The 16,682-nt window shown below is 42.1% G+C and overlaps 1 protein-coding gene and 1 pseudogene across 2 annotated transcripts; both read left to right on the top strand.

Annotated features, from left to right (window-relative positions):
• The first annotated feature begins 478 nt into the window (after positions 1–478).
• LOC104592005 (exocyst complex component EXO70C1 pseudogene) lies at positions 479–5,800 on the top strand (annotated as a pseudogene). Its single transcript, XR_016085129.1, has 2 exons — positions 479–2,682; positions 5,302–5,800. The product of XR_016085129.1 is annotated as an exocyst complex component EXO70C1 pseudogene (transcript).
• A 9,601-nt stretch (positions 5,801–15,401) lies between these two features.
• Positions 15,402–16,019, top strand: LOC148791973 (uncharacterized). The gene has a single exon (XM_088903039.1). It carries the CDS (start codon positions 15,402–15,404, stop codon positions 16,017–16,019), a length of 618 nt encoding a protein of 205 aa, XP_088759165.1.
• The last annotated feature ends 663 nt before the right edge of the window (positions 16,020–16,682 follow it).

A 16,682-nucleotide genomic window follows, 5' to 3' on the forward strand; every position in this document is an offset into this window, starting at 1 on the left:
ACACCCTAAAGCCAAGGTGGAAAAGGTTTGTCCCTTCAAAACATATAAATGAGTACATTTTTTTGCCCCTAAGATGGCTAATTAAGACAAAAGAAACTTGGAAAAAATTTTACATGTTACCCAATTAATTAACACATTCATTAATAGTGGAGTGTGGAACAAAAAACTATAACCTCCTATCAAAAAGGATGAGCGAGTTAATAGGTAAACCCGAGGGCCGAGCCGCTGAGGGGAGGTTTTAGTATTTAAGAAAACCCAAGAAGAGGAATAAGTAATTTAGCCTAGTTTTAAACCGGTCAACCGTCAAATCTCCCAATCCCCAAAAAAACCGATAATGGACAAAGCTCCGTCTATCCTCGTCCCTACGTCCCACCCTCATCTCTCTTTCTCTCTTCTCTCTCCTCTCTCTTCTCACTTCCAAACGCAGATGAAGACCATTTCAATCCCCTCCAAATAAATACATAAAAAGAAAATTGAATAATCCTCCTTCATTGCCGTGCATGCCTTAACATCTCCCTCCTCACTTCTTCAAACCCTCTTCTCCTTGTAAGAGAAAATCAAAACAGAGACAAAGAGGAAAAAGAAAGAAAAAAAGGTTTAGAGACGCACCGGATGGAGAAAGATTCTCCTAAAAAGTCCGGCAGCTTTTCCTGCCGTTCTGGCAAGATTGACTGTTCTCCGGATTCAGAATCCATGAATGTTGATGTGAATCCAGAGGGTCCCGACACCGAGAACGGAATTAAGAAGGAAGAGGAGGTGTGCGAGAACAAGGACGAATCTTCTTCTGATCTCGATTCCTCTTGTCTCGCCAAACTCACTCAAGACGTTGATCGATTCATCTCCCTTCTCCTTGATTCTAAATCTGCCCCCAATCCGCCAGAAGTTCCCAGCTCTGTGGAGAAGCTCGCGAAGCTCGTTGAAGAAGAGATCAATGAGTCAGGCGGCTCTTTCTCCAAGTGGAGCCAGGATCCTGGTGAAGGCCCGTCTCCTCTGATTGAAGCTGTTGATAGAATCTCAAAGCTAACAAACGCCCTCAGCGAATTCCCACCTGACGCGAAATATACTTCATCTATCAACCTTACTAGCATGGTTTTACATCGAGCAGTGTCATCCTTGGAGGAGGAATTTCGTTGCTTTCTTGAAGATTCTAAAGCATGCACTTCGGATGCGATGGAGTTGAGAAGTACAAGTTTAAGGCAAACGTCTGGCAGCTTTAACACAAACAGTACTGCTAATAATCAAGATACTTCGAGTTCTGTCCCTCCCGAGCCCGACTCCGCTAGAAACGACAACTTCCCGGGCTACACGCCGTATGCTTTGTTCAATTTGAATAGGATTGCGACGGCAATGATCTCAGTAGGTTATGAGGCCGAATGCCTTCAAGCCTATATCATCGCGAGGCAAAATACTTTTGAGGAGAAATTGAGCAAGCTGGGATTGGAGAAGATGAGCATTGACGATGTACAGAAGATGCAATGGGAAACGCTCGAAAGAGAAATACCCACGTGGATAAAGGCCTTCAAGCAATGCAATACGGTCTATTTCCCTGGTGAAAGGAAGCTCTGCGAGTCAGTATTTTCCTGCAATCCCTCCATTGCCGACAGCCTCTTTACCAACCTCACGCGTGGTGTTCTCATACAGCTCCTTACATTCGCCGATGCTGTAACAGTAACGAAGAGGTCGACGGAAAAGTTATTCAAGTTCCTGGACATGTACGAAACTTTTCGCGATTTAGCTCCATGCATGGATGGCTTACTCTCCGATGAGTTCTTAAGTGATACTTCAGATATTCGGTGTCGACTCGGTGTATTGGCGGTTAGCATTTTTTTCGACCTTGAGAACTCAATCAGGAGCGATAACGTGAAAACTCCGGTTCCTGGTGGTGCGATTCATCCATTAACACGCTACACCATGAATTATATCAAATACATCTGCGATTATAAGGATACCTTGGAACAGGTATTTCGAGAACACCAGAAGATGGAGCAATCCGACGCATCAACTGGGTCAGATAATGCGGATAGAGAGACACCAAACTCCGCTGATCAGACGGAAAAGCCATCACCGTTTGCAGCACAACTAGTGAAGGTTCTGGATCTTCTGACCTCCAATCTTGATGCAAAATCCAAACTCTACAAGGACCTCTCTTTAAGCTACATTTTCTTGATGAACAACGGGCGGTACATCATGCAGAAGATCAAGGGATCCACTGAGATATATCACTTGATTGCCGACACATGGTGTCGGAAAAGATCCTATGATCTTCGACAGTATCATAAGAATTACCAAAGAGAAACGTGGAATAAAGTCTTGGGATGTCTTAGAGACGAGGGATTGCAGGTGAATGGGAAAGTAATGAAACCAGTGCTAAAGGAGAGGTTCAAGAGCTTCAACGCCATGTTCGAAGAGATACACAAGACACAGGCCTCGTGGGTAGTAAGCGATGAACAGCTTCAATCGGAGCTAAGGGTCTCCATATCAGCGATTATGATTCCGGCATATCGATCCTTCATAGGGAGGTACTCACAATACTTTTCCCCCGGTAGGCAGACTGAGAAGTATATAAAGTTTGGACCTGAAGATGTTGAGACCTACATTAATGAGTTGTTCGAAGGGAATCCGTCATCAATGGTGAAGAGGAGATGACGTGATCAATGGAACAGCAACACTACATGAGACGTGGTGAGCTTTTCTTATTTCTATTTTTCCTCATCTGCTTCGTTTTTGGGTGTCCTTACGTTATTCATTAAATTAACCAAATCTAGGCCGAGTTTGTTTCAACTTTCAATTTGCCTTTACTTTTTGCGTTTTGTTTAATTTAAAAGCAAATGCATGCATGCTTTTTTTTTTTTTTGTAAATTTAAAAGCAAAAAAAATGCATTTTTGTACTGCATGTGTAAGTAGTTTTGTAAAGTATAATTTCCAAGAGCTAGTATGTTTTGGTCTAATACTTGTACCGCCCCTCGGTTTGCTTAATAATACGTAAGGGTTTGTTAATGAAGAGATGGTGGAATTATACTTTTAATGATAAAATATTAATGTATCTCTAAAATATATATTTTGAGATAGTTAAAAATGCCCATGTTTACAAACACTAAAAACAGTTTTAGCATCTCAAATTTTGTTTTATTTTAAATTTTCCTGAATTTGTTCCAAGATGCTAAAAGAAAAGATAAATGGTGTTTAATTTGAAAAGCTTTAGATGTAAAGTTAGCACTTTTATCACTGAAAGTGGGGGCATGTTAGATAGGGGTGTAATCATGAAACCGCACAGAATCAAACCTTAATTGACATTTCGGTTTGGTTTGGACTTACAATGGTTTGGTTTGGTCTAAAAATTCTTCAAATTATAATTTTTGGTTTCTAAAGTTTAGAAATCAGACCAAACCGTAAACCATATTACACTGAATTATTAATTATTTATTAATGCATATAATATATAATATATATTTAAGCATATTCTGTATATATATCCATTTAACATTCCATACATTATTGTTTTTGTTTCAATTTTTAACTTATAATTTGATACCCAATGAGTTATTTATGTTTGAGAAAGTGTGAATGTAATTTATATAATAGTATTAAGTGACACTTGTTATCATTTCAACTTGATATTTGAATTCATTTGTTATTTAGGCTCAGTTTGAAAGAAGGAGCACAAATACAAATGTGTGCAGTACAAATACATACAAAATAATATAAAATACAAGATTTTGCACTCTACATATTTGTATTTGTACTTCTTCCAAACTGACCTTTAAGTATGCATGTTATTTGGGCTTTCTAATTGGGTTATGCCCAGTAGAATGGCCCAAATTGTATTTGAAACCAGTTCAAGTCGTAATAGAATGGTTTGATCTAGTTTGGTTTATATACTATTCGTTTGGTTTTAGAATTTTTCAAATCATAATTTACTAGTTTGGTCTGAGATTTTCTCTAAATCAAACCAAACGGGACCATGAACACCCCTAATGTTAAAGGAGGGGTGGAGTTAGGGGTGATCATGGACCAGGGCAGGCCAGGCTTAGCACATATGATTAGGAGTATAGCCTGGGCTTGGATCTATGCAGACCTAAGTTTTGGGCCTATGGTATTAAGTACATTATATTTAATAATATATATATATAAAATAAACTATTATTATATGCCATAATATATGCTTTAATTTATTATGAATAATAAAATATTTTATATAATAGGTGTCATTTTGTAATACTTATAATATATATATATATATATATGTATGTGTGTGTTTTATTTTATTTTATATGATATACAATATATTATGTTCATATGTACATATATATCTATGTATGTAATATATAAATATATTGTAAGTTACGCCGGGCAGGCTAGGCATTTGACCAAACTGAAAAACAGGTAATCCTGAGGATAAGTTTGAGAATTTGACCAAAAGTGCATCACAATTTTATGTACATATACAGAGATTGTGTTTGGTGGTTTGGTTATACATTTGCACAGAAATTGGTTTTGGGTTTTGTGTTTTTGTGTTTCTTGCTACTTCTTTATATGCTTTTCAAAGTAGAAAATTAAGTTCATATTTACTCCTTCTAGAAAGGAGGGAATGCTCCTCTTAATGGTGGATAATAAAGCCCATTGTGCATCTTATCATGAGAATAATATATTTAATATGTATATAATATAGACATGTATATAAGTATATATTTAACATGTGAATAATATATTGCGGGCCGGAAATGATCACCCTACTATTGATACTCTTGTGGTACTTATCATTTAAGTGATTGCATAAGGAATAACACTTAGGGTCCGTTTGGTCCACAGTCAGAATTGGAATTGGAATACTCTATTCCCATAGTCTGTTTGGTTCAGATAGGAATAGGAATGAAAATTAAAATCAACAAGAATGAAATTTCATTCCCAGGGGAGAGGCAGGGAATGCCAATCCAGCAGAAATGGGAATGAGATTTCAATTCCACCCAATCAAACAATTGAAATCGAAATAGCTCATTTTGATTCCGATTCCAAACCCCTATTCCTGTTAATGAAAATGGGGCCCTAAAAACACATTAGGCAATTAATACAAATCACGTAGGTATTAATAGCTTGATTGCAACTTCTCAGTATCTTTTCCTCTCTTTAACATCAATAATGGGATATTTTCCACTTACTTTGGTATAAGCTAGACAGAAGGTAAAGAAGGTAAACACCTTTCAATTTATCCAAAATAAAAATATCAATTTGCTTTCCCCAAAAACCAATATCAATAAATTAAAACACAATATAATCACTTACTAATAAATTAAGTATCCACAGCTACGATTCTTTGAGGATGAATTCTAACAGCTTCCACAAATGGTTGGAGAGGAAAGCCAAAGGCTCAAGATTTCAAAGGCAAGTTTGCAATTCTGTTGAAAGAAAAGAAAGATTGCTCGTAGCTAAAGAGCATGTCACATGGTGACTGTGTTCCAGCCTATTTCTCTTTATTTAACTTGAATACCCTAATATGGACATATGGCAAAAGATAATTATATTTTGCCAAGACTTATAGCTTGTAATAAGAAAGGAGTTCAACAAGCTTTTAGGAATTAGAATTGCCACATTGATAGTGGAGGTTGTCAAAACCTGTTGCAGAAGAAGGTTGGGGAAAATTGAAAATATTAGTATTTTTCTTTTCTTTTCTTTTATTTTTTATTTTTTATTTTTTGAAGAAAGGTGGCAATAAGTTTTAGGTTTTCTTTTTCTCTTTATTATTTTCAGTGAAAGCCCATGTAAGATACTATTAGAAATGTGATTTCTCCTGTATTGTTGTTCATTTTGCAACTTCACTTTGTTTTTGGTGGGAGAGAAGATTTAAAATTGGAGTAGCCACCTATTTATTAACTTTTCCGATAGGTGTCTATTTTGCATTTCAATCTATTTGATTGATTTTAATAAATGGAGCAAATGTGTTTTTCTGTACCTTGTGCAACAAGCTCATCATTGTCTTCTTTTAATCAACGAATCAAGTTTAACTGCACATCCAAATCTCAATTTCTCATAATTTAGCTATGCCCGTTGGAGTAGCCCTGACCACAGCGACAGCTCCCAAGATGTATTGTTGTGACCCCAATATGTGTATTAAAACCAGGAAACCAAAGTACATAGAGATAACTAGAGAAGAGGTTGGAGGAAACCCAATTTCGGTGAACAACATTTGAATCCAAGTAAGTTCAGCTGCCAAGATGGCGAGAGAGCGGTATTCCACTTCGGTGCTGAAACGAGACAAGGTAGAGTGTTTCTTGGAGGACCAGGAAACAAGATTCTCGCCAAGGTAGACAAAAAATCCCCCATGTGATCTCCTATCATCATAATTTCCAGTCCAATCGGAATCACTAAAAGCATGAAGCTGATGATAAGAGGAGCGTTTGAATGTGATACCAAGAGAAACAATGTGTTTAACGTAGTGTAAAATATGGGCTGGCCATGAACCGAGACACCTTGTTAATGGAGAATGAGAGATCGGGCCTGGTCACAGTGAGGTATTGGAGAGCGCCCACTACCTGGCGATATAAAGAGTGATGCAGCGTGGAAGCAATAAATCGGGCTGACTACGCAAGCACCGGATGAACACGAGGCTTCGTTCGTGAAGCCTGTTGTAACTAGGCATATGCCTTGGAAGAGAGAGAAAAGTTGGCGAAAATTCTTGTGTGTGTTTATTAACTCAGAACATGATTATTTATAATACATATGATAGACTTGTAGAGTAACTAGGAGAGTTAAACTTGTAAAACAACTAAAACAATTGGGAACTACACTTCTAGACATCTTCGAAATCTGCCTTTGATATCCACCATCCGATAGCCACCATCTTCCAATGTTTATCAATGCATGGAGCTGTCACCATTATCCTATGGTTGTTGGATCACGTAAGGTCTCTAGACGTGAGAGGCATGAACTGGCGTCGGTTGGTGAGCTGGTCCTCCATCAAAGAGGGATCATGGAACAAATCGGTAGAATCCATCTACAGCTTAGTGGTTGTAGCCATGGGAGTGGAGCAAGGCTTAACATCCAGCATGTTGGTTCGTTTGAGAAGCTCAAGAGCATAGTTTTCTTGAGAAAGATGTAGGCCATGAGAAGTAAGATGATATTCAATACAAAGGAAGTAGTGAAGGATACTGAGGTCACGGAGAGAGAAGTGTGCAGAAAGATGAGCAATCACAGCAGAAACTTCACTTTGACTGGAACCGGTAACAATAATGTCATCGACATACCCCAAAATGAACACAATTAATATTGGATGGTGTATGACAAACAGAGAGAAGCGTTGAAATCAAGCATGTGGGGCTTGTTTAAGCCCATACAAGCTTGCAAACATGAGATGGCCTAGAGAGATCAAGAAATCCAGGTGGTTGGAATATGTAGACTTCTTCAAAGAGCGTATCATGAAGGAACGCATTGCTGATGTCAAGTTGATTCATGGTCCAATCATGAAAAATAGCCAAGGATAAAGCTATCTGAATAGTTGAAGGCTTTACTACGGGGCTAAACATTTCATCAAAATCCACGCCATCCTATTGATGAAATCCCTTAGCCACCAATCGAGCTTTGAATCGCTTAACCAAGCCATCCGCTTTTCGTTTTATTTTGAAAACCCATTTGCAAGGAATAACAGTTTTGCTAGGAGGAAGAGGCACAAGAGACCATGTGCCAGTTGATAATAAGGCATGAAACTTAGAGTTCATGGCAGCACGCCATTGGGGATCCCGTGAAGCAATAGTGTAGGACCTAGGCTCCTCTTCAGGTAGTGGGGTGGTAGTCAATGCATTGCGAGGATTGGGGCGAACAATCCCTAACTTACTCCTAGTTTGCATATGGTGAACAAGTGCAATAGTAGTTGTAGGTTCAGCATTCACAGTGGAGGGCCCATCAGAAGTTGTAGGAATGGTTGAAGGCGCAGTAGTAATAGGTCCAATAGTAAGTGTGGTCGTGCATTCAGGTGGGCCAGTAGCGGGCCTATTAGTGAGTGCAGAGTCAAAGGCACACCTGTTAGCAAGTTCAGTAGAGGCGCCAGAAGTTATATGATGATCGGACGTATCAAACGTGGGCTAAACAGGATACAGGCATGGAGATGGGCCCATGAGAGCAGGTGATGTGCTATGAGAAGGTGAAGGAAGCACCTGTTCAGGGTAAGAGAAAGAACTCTCATTGAAAACAACAACATCACGAGACATGAAGATTCCTCCAATGGGTACATGAAGACATCTATAACCTTTATGAAATGGACTATAGCCAATAAAGGTGCATAAACTAGCGCGAAATTCAAATTTAGCTTTGGGTAACAATCACACCTAAAACATGAAGAAAATCATAATTTGGGCGACGGCCAAAGAGAACTTCAAATGGAGACTTGTGGCTTAATGTTTTTGAGGGCGAGAGATTTATTAAATAAGTAGCGGTGGAAACTGCTTCATGCCAGAAGTGATGGGACAATTGAGCATGATCAAGTGATGTAAGTGCAGAATCCACACTATGGTGATGTTTCCGTTCAACGACCCCATTATGGGCATGAGTGTGGGAGCAGCTGAAGCGGTGAACGATGCCAGCATCAATAAGATACAAGATAGGATTTGAACTTTTTGTACTCACCACCCACCTTCATCAGTTTGAAGGATCTTAATGGGACAGCCCAATAATTTTTCAATCATAGTGCAAAAATGAGATAAATATAGGAAGAGCATCAGATTTAGCAACAATTGGATAAAGCCAAGTGAAGCGACTAAAGGCATCAATAAAAATAATATAATATCGATGTCCAACACTTGAAAGAAGAGGGACTAGTCCCCAAATGTCTAAATAAATTAACTGTAATGGCTCATTAATAACAGTAGGAGATAGTTGATAAGGAAGATTGTGTGCTTTGCCACGGGTACAAGAAAAGTAAAACGATAATCTACCATTAGAGGTGACATGAATGAGTCCATCTCGAGCCAACTGATGAAGAATACCTTCATGAAGGTGCCCAAGTCTAGAATGCCAATGATCAAGAGTAGTGTGTTTGCCCAACATGGCCACAAGTCCATTATTGGGAGCCTTATTAGATCCTAAAGAAGCTGAAGTGGGGTGATATAGGCCATCCTTAATTTGCCCAGAAAACAGGGGTGTCTTCTGAGCTTTGTCCTTACCACATGCTTGATAAGTAACCTTGGGAGCGGAGGAGGAAGAAACAGAGGTGCGACCACGATTACCACCAGAAATCTGATGTTTAGATTTGTGGACAGCTACATTTGCTTGCATGGAGACAACAGGACGTGTGGCATGTTATCGTTCGAGACGATGCTCATATCGAAGAAGAAGGCCATGTAGTTCGTCGATGGTGATTTCATCAGATTTGGTGGTGATAGCAGTGACTATGGAGTCATAATCGAAACCCAAACCTCCAATGGTATATAAATAATATCGTCAATGGAGAGAGGATGACCGGTTGTTGCAAGAGAGTCAGTGAGATTCTTTTCTTTATGTAAATATTTAGCTATGGATTTGGAGCCTTTTTGCAAGTGGTGCAGATCATGCTTGATTTGCATGAGACGGGCACGAGAGGAGAAGCATAAATTCGACACAAAGTGGTTCAGGCATTGATGTAATCGTTTCTGGCCACGTACCAATTTTTTGTGATGTATCGATTTTTTGGCTAAGTATCTCGTCATTTGACTTGCTCTCAGGTGGCCTGTGACTCAGAGGATGATGGAGCTCCCTAGTGGCGAACTACCTGGTGGTGAGCTACTTGGTGGCAAGCTCCCTGGTGGTGAGCTACCTTGATGAGCTGCTGGGTGCGCTGCCTTGGTGGCGAGCTTCCCGGTGTAGTGTAACCCGACCGCTCTCTGCATGAGATGATCTGCTCCTCTTTGTAGACGGCGGGAGCTGAGGAACCTGCGAGAACTGAATCAGAGGACCTGGGGGTGTTTACCCGGCGGGGCCACTCCAATGGCTAAGTTAGCACTCTGGTAGTAGAGAGCTTGAAGATGATATTAGAGAAATGAGAGAGCTAGAGAGCAGGGGTTACCTCCTCCTCCTCCCCTCTAGGGGGTCGGAGCTCTTATATAGCGGTGTTCTGACAGATCTGGCGTAACCGCCTCTGATTCTCTTCCGTAGCCGTTACTTGCTAGGGCTGAGCTTGTGGGCGCAGGTAACCATTGCAGAGTACGACCTTGCCAGACAAGGGACACCTCTCAGGGCTGGCAGGCACGATGAGAAACGTGAGTGCAGGTCTCCAGATTTGGCAGGTACGGTTGTCAGGTGGGAAATCTTCCTGCGATACGCCGAGCTGCTCTACAACGAGCTACCTTGCACCGAGCTACTTTTCACCGAGCTGTCGGTAATGTGCCGAGGTGCTTCTACCCGAGGCAGGTCTTCGTGGCCTAATAGGAGGCGAGCTACCTGTGGCGAGTTGCCTATGGCGAGCTACCTGTAAGTGGCGAGCTGCCTGTAAGTGGCGAGCTGCCTATGCCGAGCTACCTGTAACTGGCGAGCTGCCTGTGAGTGGTGAGCAGCCTGTAGGTGACGAGCTGCCTGTAAGTGGTGAGCTGCCTGTGAGTGGTGAGCAGCCTGTAGGTGACGAGCTGCCTGTGAGTGGCGAGCAGCCTGTAGGTGACGAGCTGCCTGTAGCTAGCTCGAGCTGTCTATTTGTCAAGAGGCTGCACTTAGTTGGCATGAGGTGCCGGGTGTCATAATTTCACTAGAGGGCCAATCCGCCCTCATCATTTGCCCCCCACTCCCGAGTTGAGAGTAACTCGGCGAAGGGAGTAGATTTCTCCTTTTGGCCCGTAAGTCGATGAGCTAGTAAGCGTTGATCCAATTTCTTAGGCTCTGGGAGCTGCCTGTAAGTGGCGAACTGCCTATAAGGTGAGGAGGTCTTCGCCAGTTCAGTGCTGTAGCCCTTAGGCTCTAGGGGCAACTTATAGTCCACTTTTGCTGATTTTGCCCATGCGAAGAGGCGACTGGTTCTTAAGCAGTTGTGTTACCCATGCCGTAGAGGCGACTGGGTTTTTCAGCAGTAATGTTGCCCGTAGGCTTTGAGAGCAACTTGTAGTCCACTCTTCTTGACTTTGCCCATGCCGAAGAGGCGACTGGGTCTTAAGTAGTTGTGTTACCCATGCCGTAGAGGCGACTGGGTTTTTCAGCAGTAATGTTGCCCATAGGCTTTGGGAGCGACTTGTAGTCCACTCTTCTTGACTTTGCCCATGCCGTAGAGGCGACTGGGACTTATGTGGTCCCGAGGTCTTTGCCTGTGAGGTGTTGAGCTGACGGGTGCCGAGCTACCTGTGAGGTGTCGAGTTGACCAGGTGCCGAGCTGCTTGTGAGGTGTCGGGCTGACCGGGTGCCGAGCTACCTATGAGGTGTCGAGCTGACCAGGTGTCGAGCTACCTGTGAGGTGTCGAGCTGACCAGGTGCCGAGCTACCTGTGAGGTGCTGAGCTAACCAGGTGTCGAGCTGCCTGTGAGGTGTCGGGCTAACCGGGTGCCAAGCTACCTGTGAGGTGTCAGGTTGACCGGGTGGGTGCCTTAGAGCTATGATTGCGCTGCATCAGCCTCGTAATGCCGGTCACCCACTCCTACAAGAAGCTACTAGGAGCTCGACCTTCGGGGGCAACACTACTAACTTTAGGTCGCCAGCTCACACGGGAGCCTTGGAAGGCTCGACCAGCAAGGGCGCCCATGCAGTCTATGGCCGCCAACTCCCGCGGAAGCCACGAAGAGCTCATCTTAGTAGAGGGGACCTCACAAAGATGACTGATGAGGTTTTATCTGAATTGAAAGTAAAGTTGGTAGAGCTGCTTAGCCTGTTACCTCCCTGCATAGTCTTTGAGTTCATACAAAATGGAAATTATAAAGCGAGAGCTTCAGTTTCTAAAAAGTGAGGGCTTAGCTTTTTGGGAGGAGAGGACAGCTTTTTGTAGGATGAAAACTTAGCTTTTTGTAGCGTGTTCCCAAAGACGACGCCAATTGATGCGACCGTTTCCGGTCACACACCAATTTTTTGTGATGTATCAATTTTTTGGCTAAGTACCTCGTCATTTGACCTGCTCCCAGGTGGCCTGTGACTCAGAGGATGATGGAGCTCCCTGGTGGCGAACTTCCTGGTGATGAGCTACTTGGTGGCGAGCTCCCTGGTGGTGAGCTAACTTGATGAGCTGTTGGGTGCGCTGGCTTGGTGGTGAGCTTCACGGTGTAGTGTAACCCGACTGCTCTTTGCATGAGATGATCTGCTCCTCTTTGTAGATGGCGGGAGCTGAGGAACCTGTGAGAACTGAATCAGAGGACACGGGGGTGTTTACCCGGCAGGGCCACTCCGATGGCTAAGTTAGCACTCTGATAGTAGAGAGCTTGAAGATGATATTAGAGAAATGAGAGAGCTTGAGAGCAGGGGTTACCTCCATTCTTCCTCCTCCTCCCCCCTGGGGTGTCAGAGCTCTTATATAGCGGTGTTCTGACAGATCTGGCGTAACCGCCTCTGATTCTTTGCCGCAGTCGTTACTTGCCAGGGCTGAGCTGGTGGGCGCAGGTAACCGTTGCAGAGTACAACCTTGCCAGACAAGGGACACCTCTCAAGGCTGGTAGGCACAATGAGAGACATGAGTGCAGGTCTCCAGATTTGGCAGGTACGGTTGTCAGGTAGGAAGTCTTCCTGCGATACGTCGAGCTGCTCTGCAACGAGCTACCTTGCACCGAGCTACTTTTCATCGAGCTGCTGGTAATGTGCCGAGGTAGGTCTTCGTGGCCTAATAGGAGGCGAGCTACCTGTGTCTAGCTGCCTATGCCGAGTTGCCTGTAAGTGGCGAGCTGCCTATGCCAAGCTACTTGTAAGTGGCGAACTACCTGTGAGTGACGAGCTGCCTGTAGCTAGCTCGAGCTGTCTAGTTGTCAAGAGGCTGCACTTAGTTGGCATGAGGTGCCAGGTGTCATAATTTCACTGGAGGGCCAAATCCGCCCTCATCAGGCATCATGTGAAGTGTTGCAACCTACAACTTGGGCCAGGGCTTCTTCTTTCAGTGTGGCAAGAAGCCAGCTGAGAAGTAGCTTACCTTGAGTACGCCATGAGAGGTAATCTGGATTTGTGACAGTGGTGGTTGCATTATCTGTGCCAGTAGTGATTTTCATGGGCGGATAGGGGATAGACCCATCTAGATACTCAAAAAGATGAAGGCCCTATAGAGGTTGGTATTGTGCTCGCCAAAGTAGGAAGTTATGTTTGTCGAGCTTAACAAATCAGATTGGAGAGGTTTCCAAAGGGAGTTTGAATTGGGGAAGATGAAGAAGTCAAAGAGATGGGGGATGCCATTTTCTTTGGGCTTTGATACCAAGATAATTTTAATGGGATGAGTAAAAGCGATAATTCACATTGATTCATAGTTGAATATATACATAAGTGCCAGAGTTGTGTAGGCCTTGTATCTATATAAGATAGTTACAGCTAGTGATTATCTTGTTGTTAACAATAACAACATTAGATCTTTGGTTGATTACCCAAGTGATACCTGATACGTAAGCTGAGAGTCTCCAACACATAGAGATTACACAAAGCCATCAGCTGTGGATTTATATGAGTCTTGGTCCCCCCAAGCTTGAAGCCACTTCATTCTCCAACCCACAAACAGGATAGACTCTTTTTAGACCTCTATTTGCCAACAAATGGGCAACCTGATTACCCAACCTGCTAATATGAACAAAGGAGACACTTAAGAGAGTTTGTCAAATCAATTATATCCTTGCAAAATAACATAACACCCGTAACTAGCTCATATTTTTTGCTAAACACCGCTTGGATTAGAGGAAGGCAATCCGATTCGAGAAGTTCATGTCCTTAACCAAAAATCAGTCCCCTGTACAGGGCCAAGGCTCCTAGCTACTTGAATTGGAGATGAACCTTTTAAAGACCCAAAACTTGTTGCGACAACAGAGCCTAAGCTATTTCTAACAACAACGCCAAAACCTCTCAAACCTGAACCCTTAAAGCTTCCGTCAACATTTAGCTTGAGAAAATTCTAGGGAGGCACTCCCAAAAAAATAGTAGAAACTTCTTCAGTTTAAGAGCTGGTAAAGAATTTTGCCATTTTTTTGGGAAAGTCTTCATCCTCTCCCTCCACATTCTACAAACCATGCTAGTCACTCAAAGAATGAGGAAACATTTGCAATCATTGCTGGATGACAAGTCAAGTGGCTTCCAAACCAGATTGCTTTGGCAAAACTACAAATGAACAAGCAATGCATAATGCATGATTGGTTTTGGAGCTTTATTACAAATTGGGGCACACACCACTTTCAACTAACCTCCCCACAAAGTTCTTGATATTTGGGTCAATTTTAACTTTTCAAATTTCTCTCCACTATTATTTATTCAAAGTAGTCCATGCCACAATGCTTGTTCAAGGATTACACTCCAGTTGTTGGAGTCTTTTAGGCTCAGTTTGGAAGGAGTACAAATACAAATATGTACAGTGTAAATACATACAAAATACAAGATTTATATTTGTACTCCTTCCAAATTGAGCTTTAACTACAAAATAGGCTGATTTAACATTGAATATCTCCCATTTGGTGTTAGATTCCACAACAATTTATCTTCCCAAGGACCCATAGCTAGATTAATACTTAGGATGTTGTTTGTAATTGGCTCCTCAAAGTTTTCTTTAATGAGACTTTCCTTCCATTCCCTTCCCCCTGCAGCATTAAATAAATCCTTAACCCATATCAAACCTGGACTACTTGGTCTATGCGCCCACTATCCTAAATTCTGACTTTTGTGCCTAAATTCACAACCCAACAAGCACCCTCCCTCAGAATCTCTCTCGCACGATAGACTTTGCCAATCCAAGGACCCTTTTTTTGGCAAAAAAACCCTTTCCTTTGATATACATTGCTTGTATGATCTTTACCCACATATTTTCTCCCCCTGAAATAAGCCTCTAAGCGTGCTTTGCAAGGAAAGCAAGATTAAAGCAATGGGGGTCCCATAATTTAAGCCCCCCATTCTATTTATTTCTACTCATAAATGACCATTGTTCCCAATGAACTTTTCTACTATTTTTTATTCTCCTCATCAAATCGGCCCCACCTTAAATTGGATGAAGTGGCATAACATAGGGTAAAAAAAAGGGTCCGGATGTATTAGGCACGTTAGGTAAGCACAATGAGTAAGCATCTAATAACTGTGTGACACCTGTCCCAATTAATGCATCTTTCATCCAAAGTCTATTAAATGTTGATATAGGCGATGCTATTGATGGGTTGAAATCTTTAGGAACTGATCCGAAGTGTATTAAATTAACGGAATACAACCAACAACAGCGTGGATCACTTGACCTGTCGAATGTTTCTCACCAAGTTAGCCCTCTTGGATTGAGACTGGGCAAGACTGCATCATTATTAGACCTTGTAACAATGGCAGTTAATCAGAAAAAAGAACCTCTACAGAGTAAGACTGTATCAGCAAAGTGCAATTCTGCTATATCCACTACCACTTTGAATATAACCATATGCTCTAAGGATACAAGGACGATTACAGATCAACTTGTTACCCAACTAGTTGCAGAAAAAATGAAGGCTTCAAATTTCCCAGCATCCTTTATTAGAATTGGCAATTGGGAGAGAAAGTCAAAATACAAAGGTGACTTGGTAGCGAAACGTTACTATGGAAAACGAAAATTGGTGTGGGAAGTGTTGGAAAATGGGGTAAAGAGCAAGATTGAGATCCAATGGGCGGAGATTTCTATGATCAAAGCAGTCTTTCGCGAGAAACAGCCCGGGGTTCTAGAAATTGAGTTGAATCATCCCCCACTCTTCTTCAAGGAAACAAATCCTCAGCCTCGAAAGCATACTCTCTGGCAGCATGCTTCGGATTTTACTGGAGGCCAAGCACCAATATTCAGGAGGCACTTTCTCCAATTCCCTGAAGGAACTCTTGAGAAGCACTATGAGAAGATTCTACAATGCGATAATCGTTTGCTCATGTTGAGCCAGAGACCATTCCCTGATTTTAACAGTCCTTACTTTCAATGACATTTGTATGGACTTGAGGACTTCTCCCACGAATTCAATGTGCCACAACCGGAAATACCACCCCAATTTCAGTTTTCCCATTTGGGTTTCCAGAGACCCGATTCAGCCCCTCTTCAATCTGTTGAGAATATCTAGCCAATAAACAGACTGCCCGTCGGTGCCTTTGATTCAACTTCACCATTGTCGGTTATGGAATTCCCACCCATGGAAGACAAAGGTTATAACCATAGCCGGAGTTCCAATTGGGGACAAACAACAGACGCTGTCGAGAGCATTCAGACAAGAAAAGTGGATCCATTGTATTCACCTTTCTACGACGAGTTCTTCAACCTTCTGTTGTTTTGGGTTCTCCCACCTTATGACCTTCAAAGGTTTTTAGGTGCTCACTCATTATACTCACTTAACTGCCTACTACATCCGAATGGTGCATAGAGAACTTCAACGAACACACACAAAGAAGATGGAAACCAAAAAAAATTGGGAAAGAGGGTATTAAATGTGCACTAGATCATTTTTGCATGGTGGTTTGGATAAGAATCCGAGGAAAATATCAACATCGAATGATAAAGTTGTAAAATCAGAAATATAAGAAATGAAATCATGTCACAATTTCCATTCATTTGTTTGATGCCTACAATGTCATGAAAACTCGATATTTTGTTA

Source organism: Nelumbo nucifera, chromosome 4, assembly GCF_055504915.1.
Source record: "Nelumbo nucifera cultivar China Antique chromosome 4, China Antique-T2T, whole genome shotgun sequence".
Lineage (NCBI taxonomy): Eukaryota > Viridiplantae > Streptophyta > Magnoliopsida > Proteales > Nelumbonaceae > Nelumbo > Nelumbo nucifera.

Coding starts and splice junctions, on each gene's coding strand:
- LOC148791973 (XM_088903039.1), top strand. CDS start 15,402: ATGGCAGTTAATCAGAAAAAAGAACCTCTACAGAGTAAGACTGTATCA.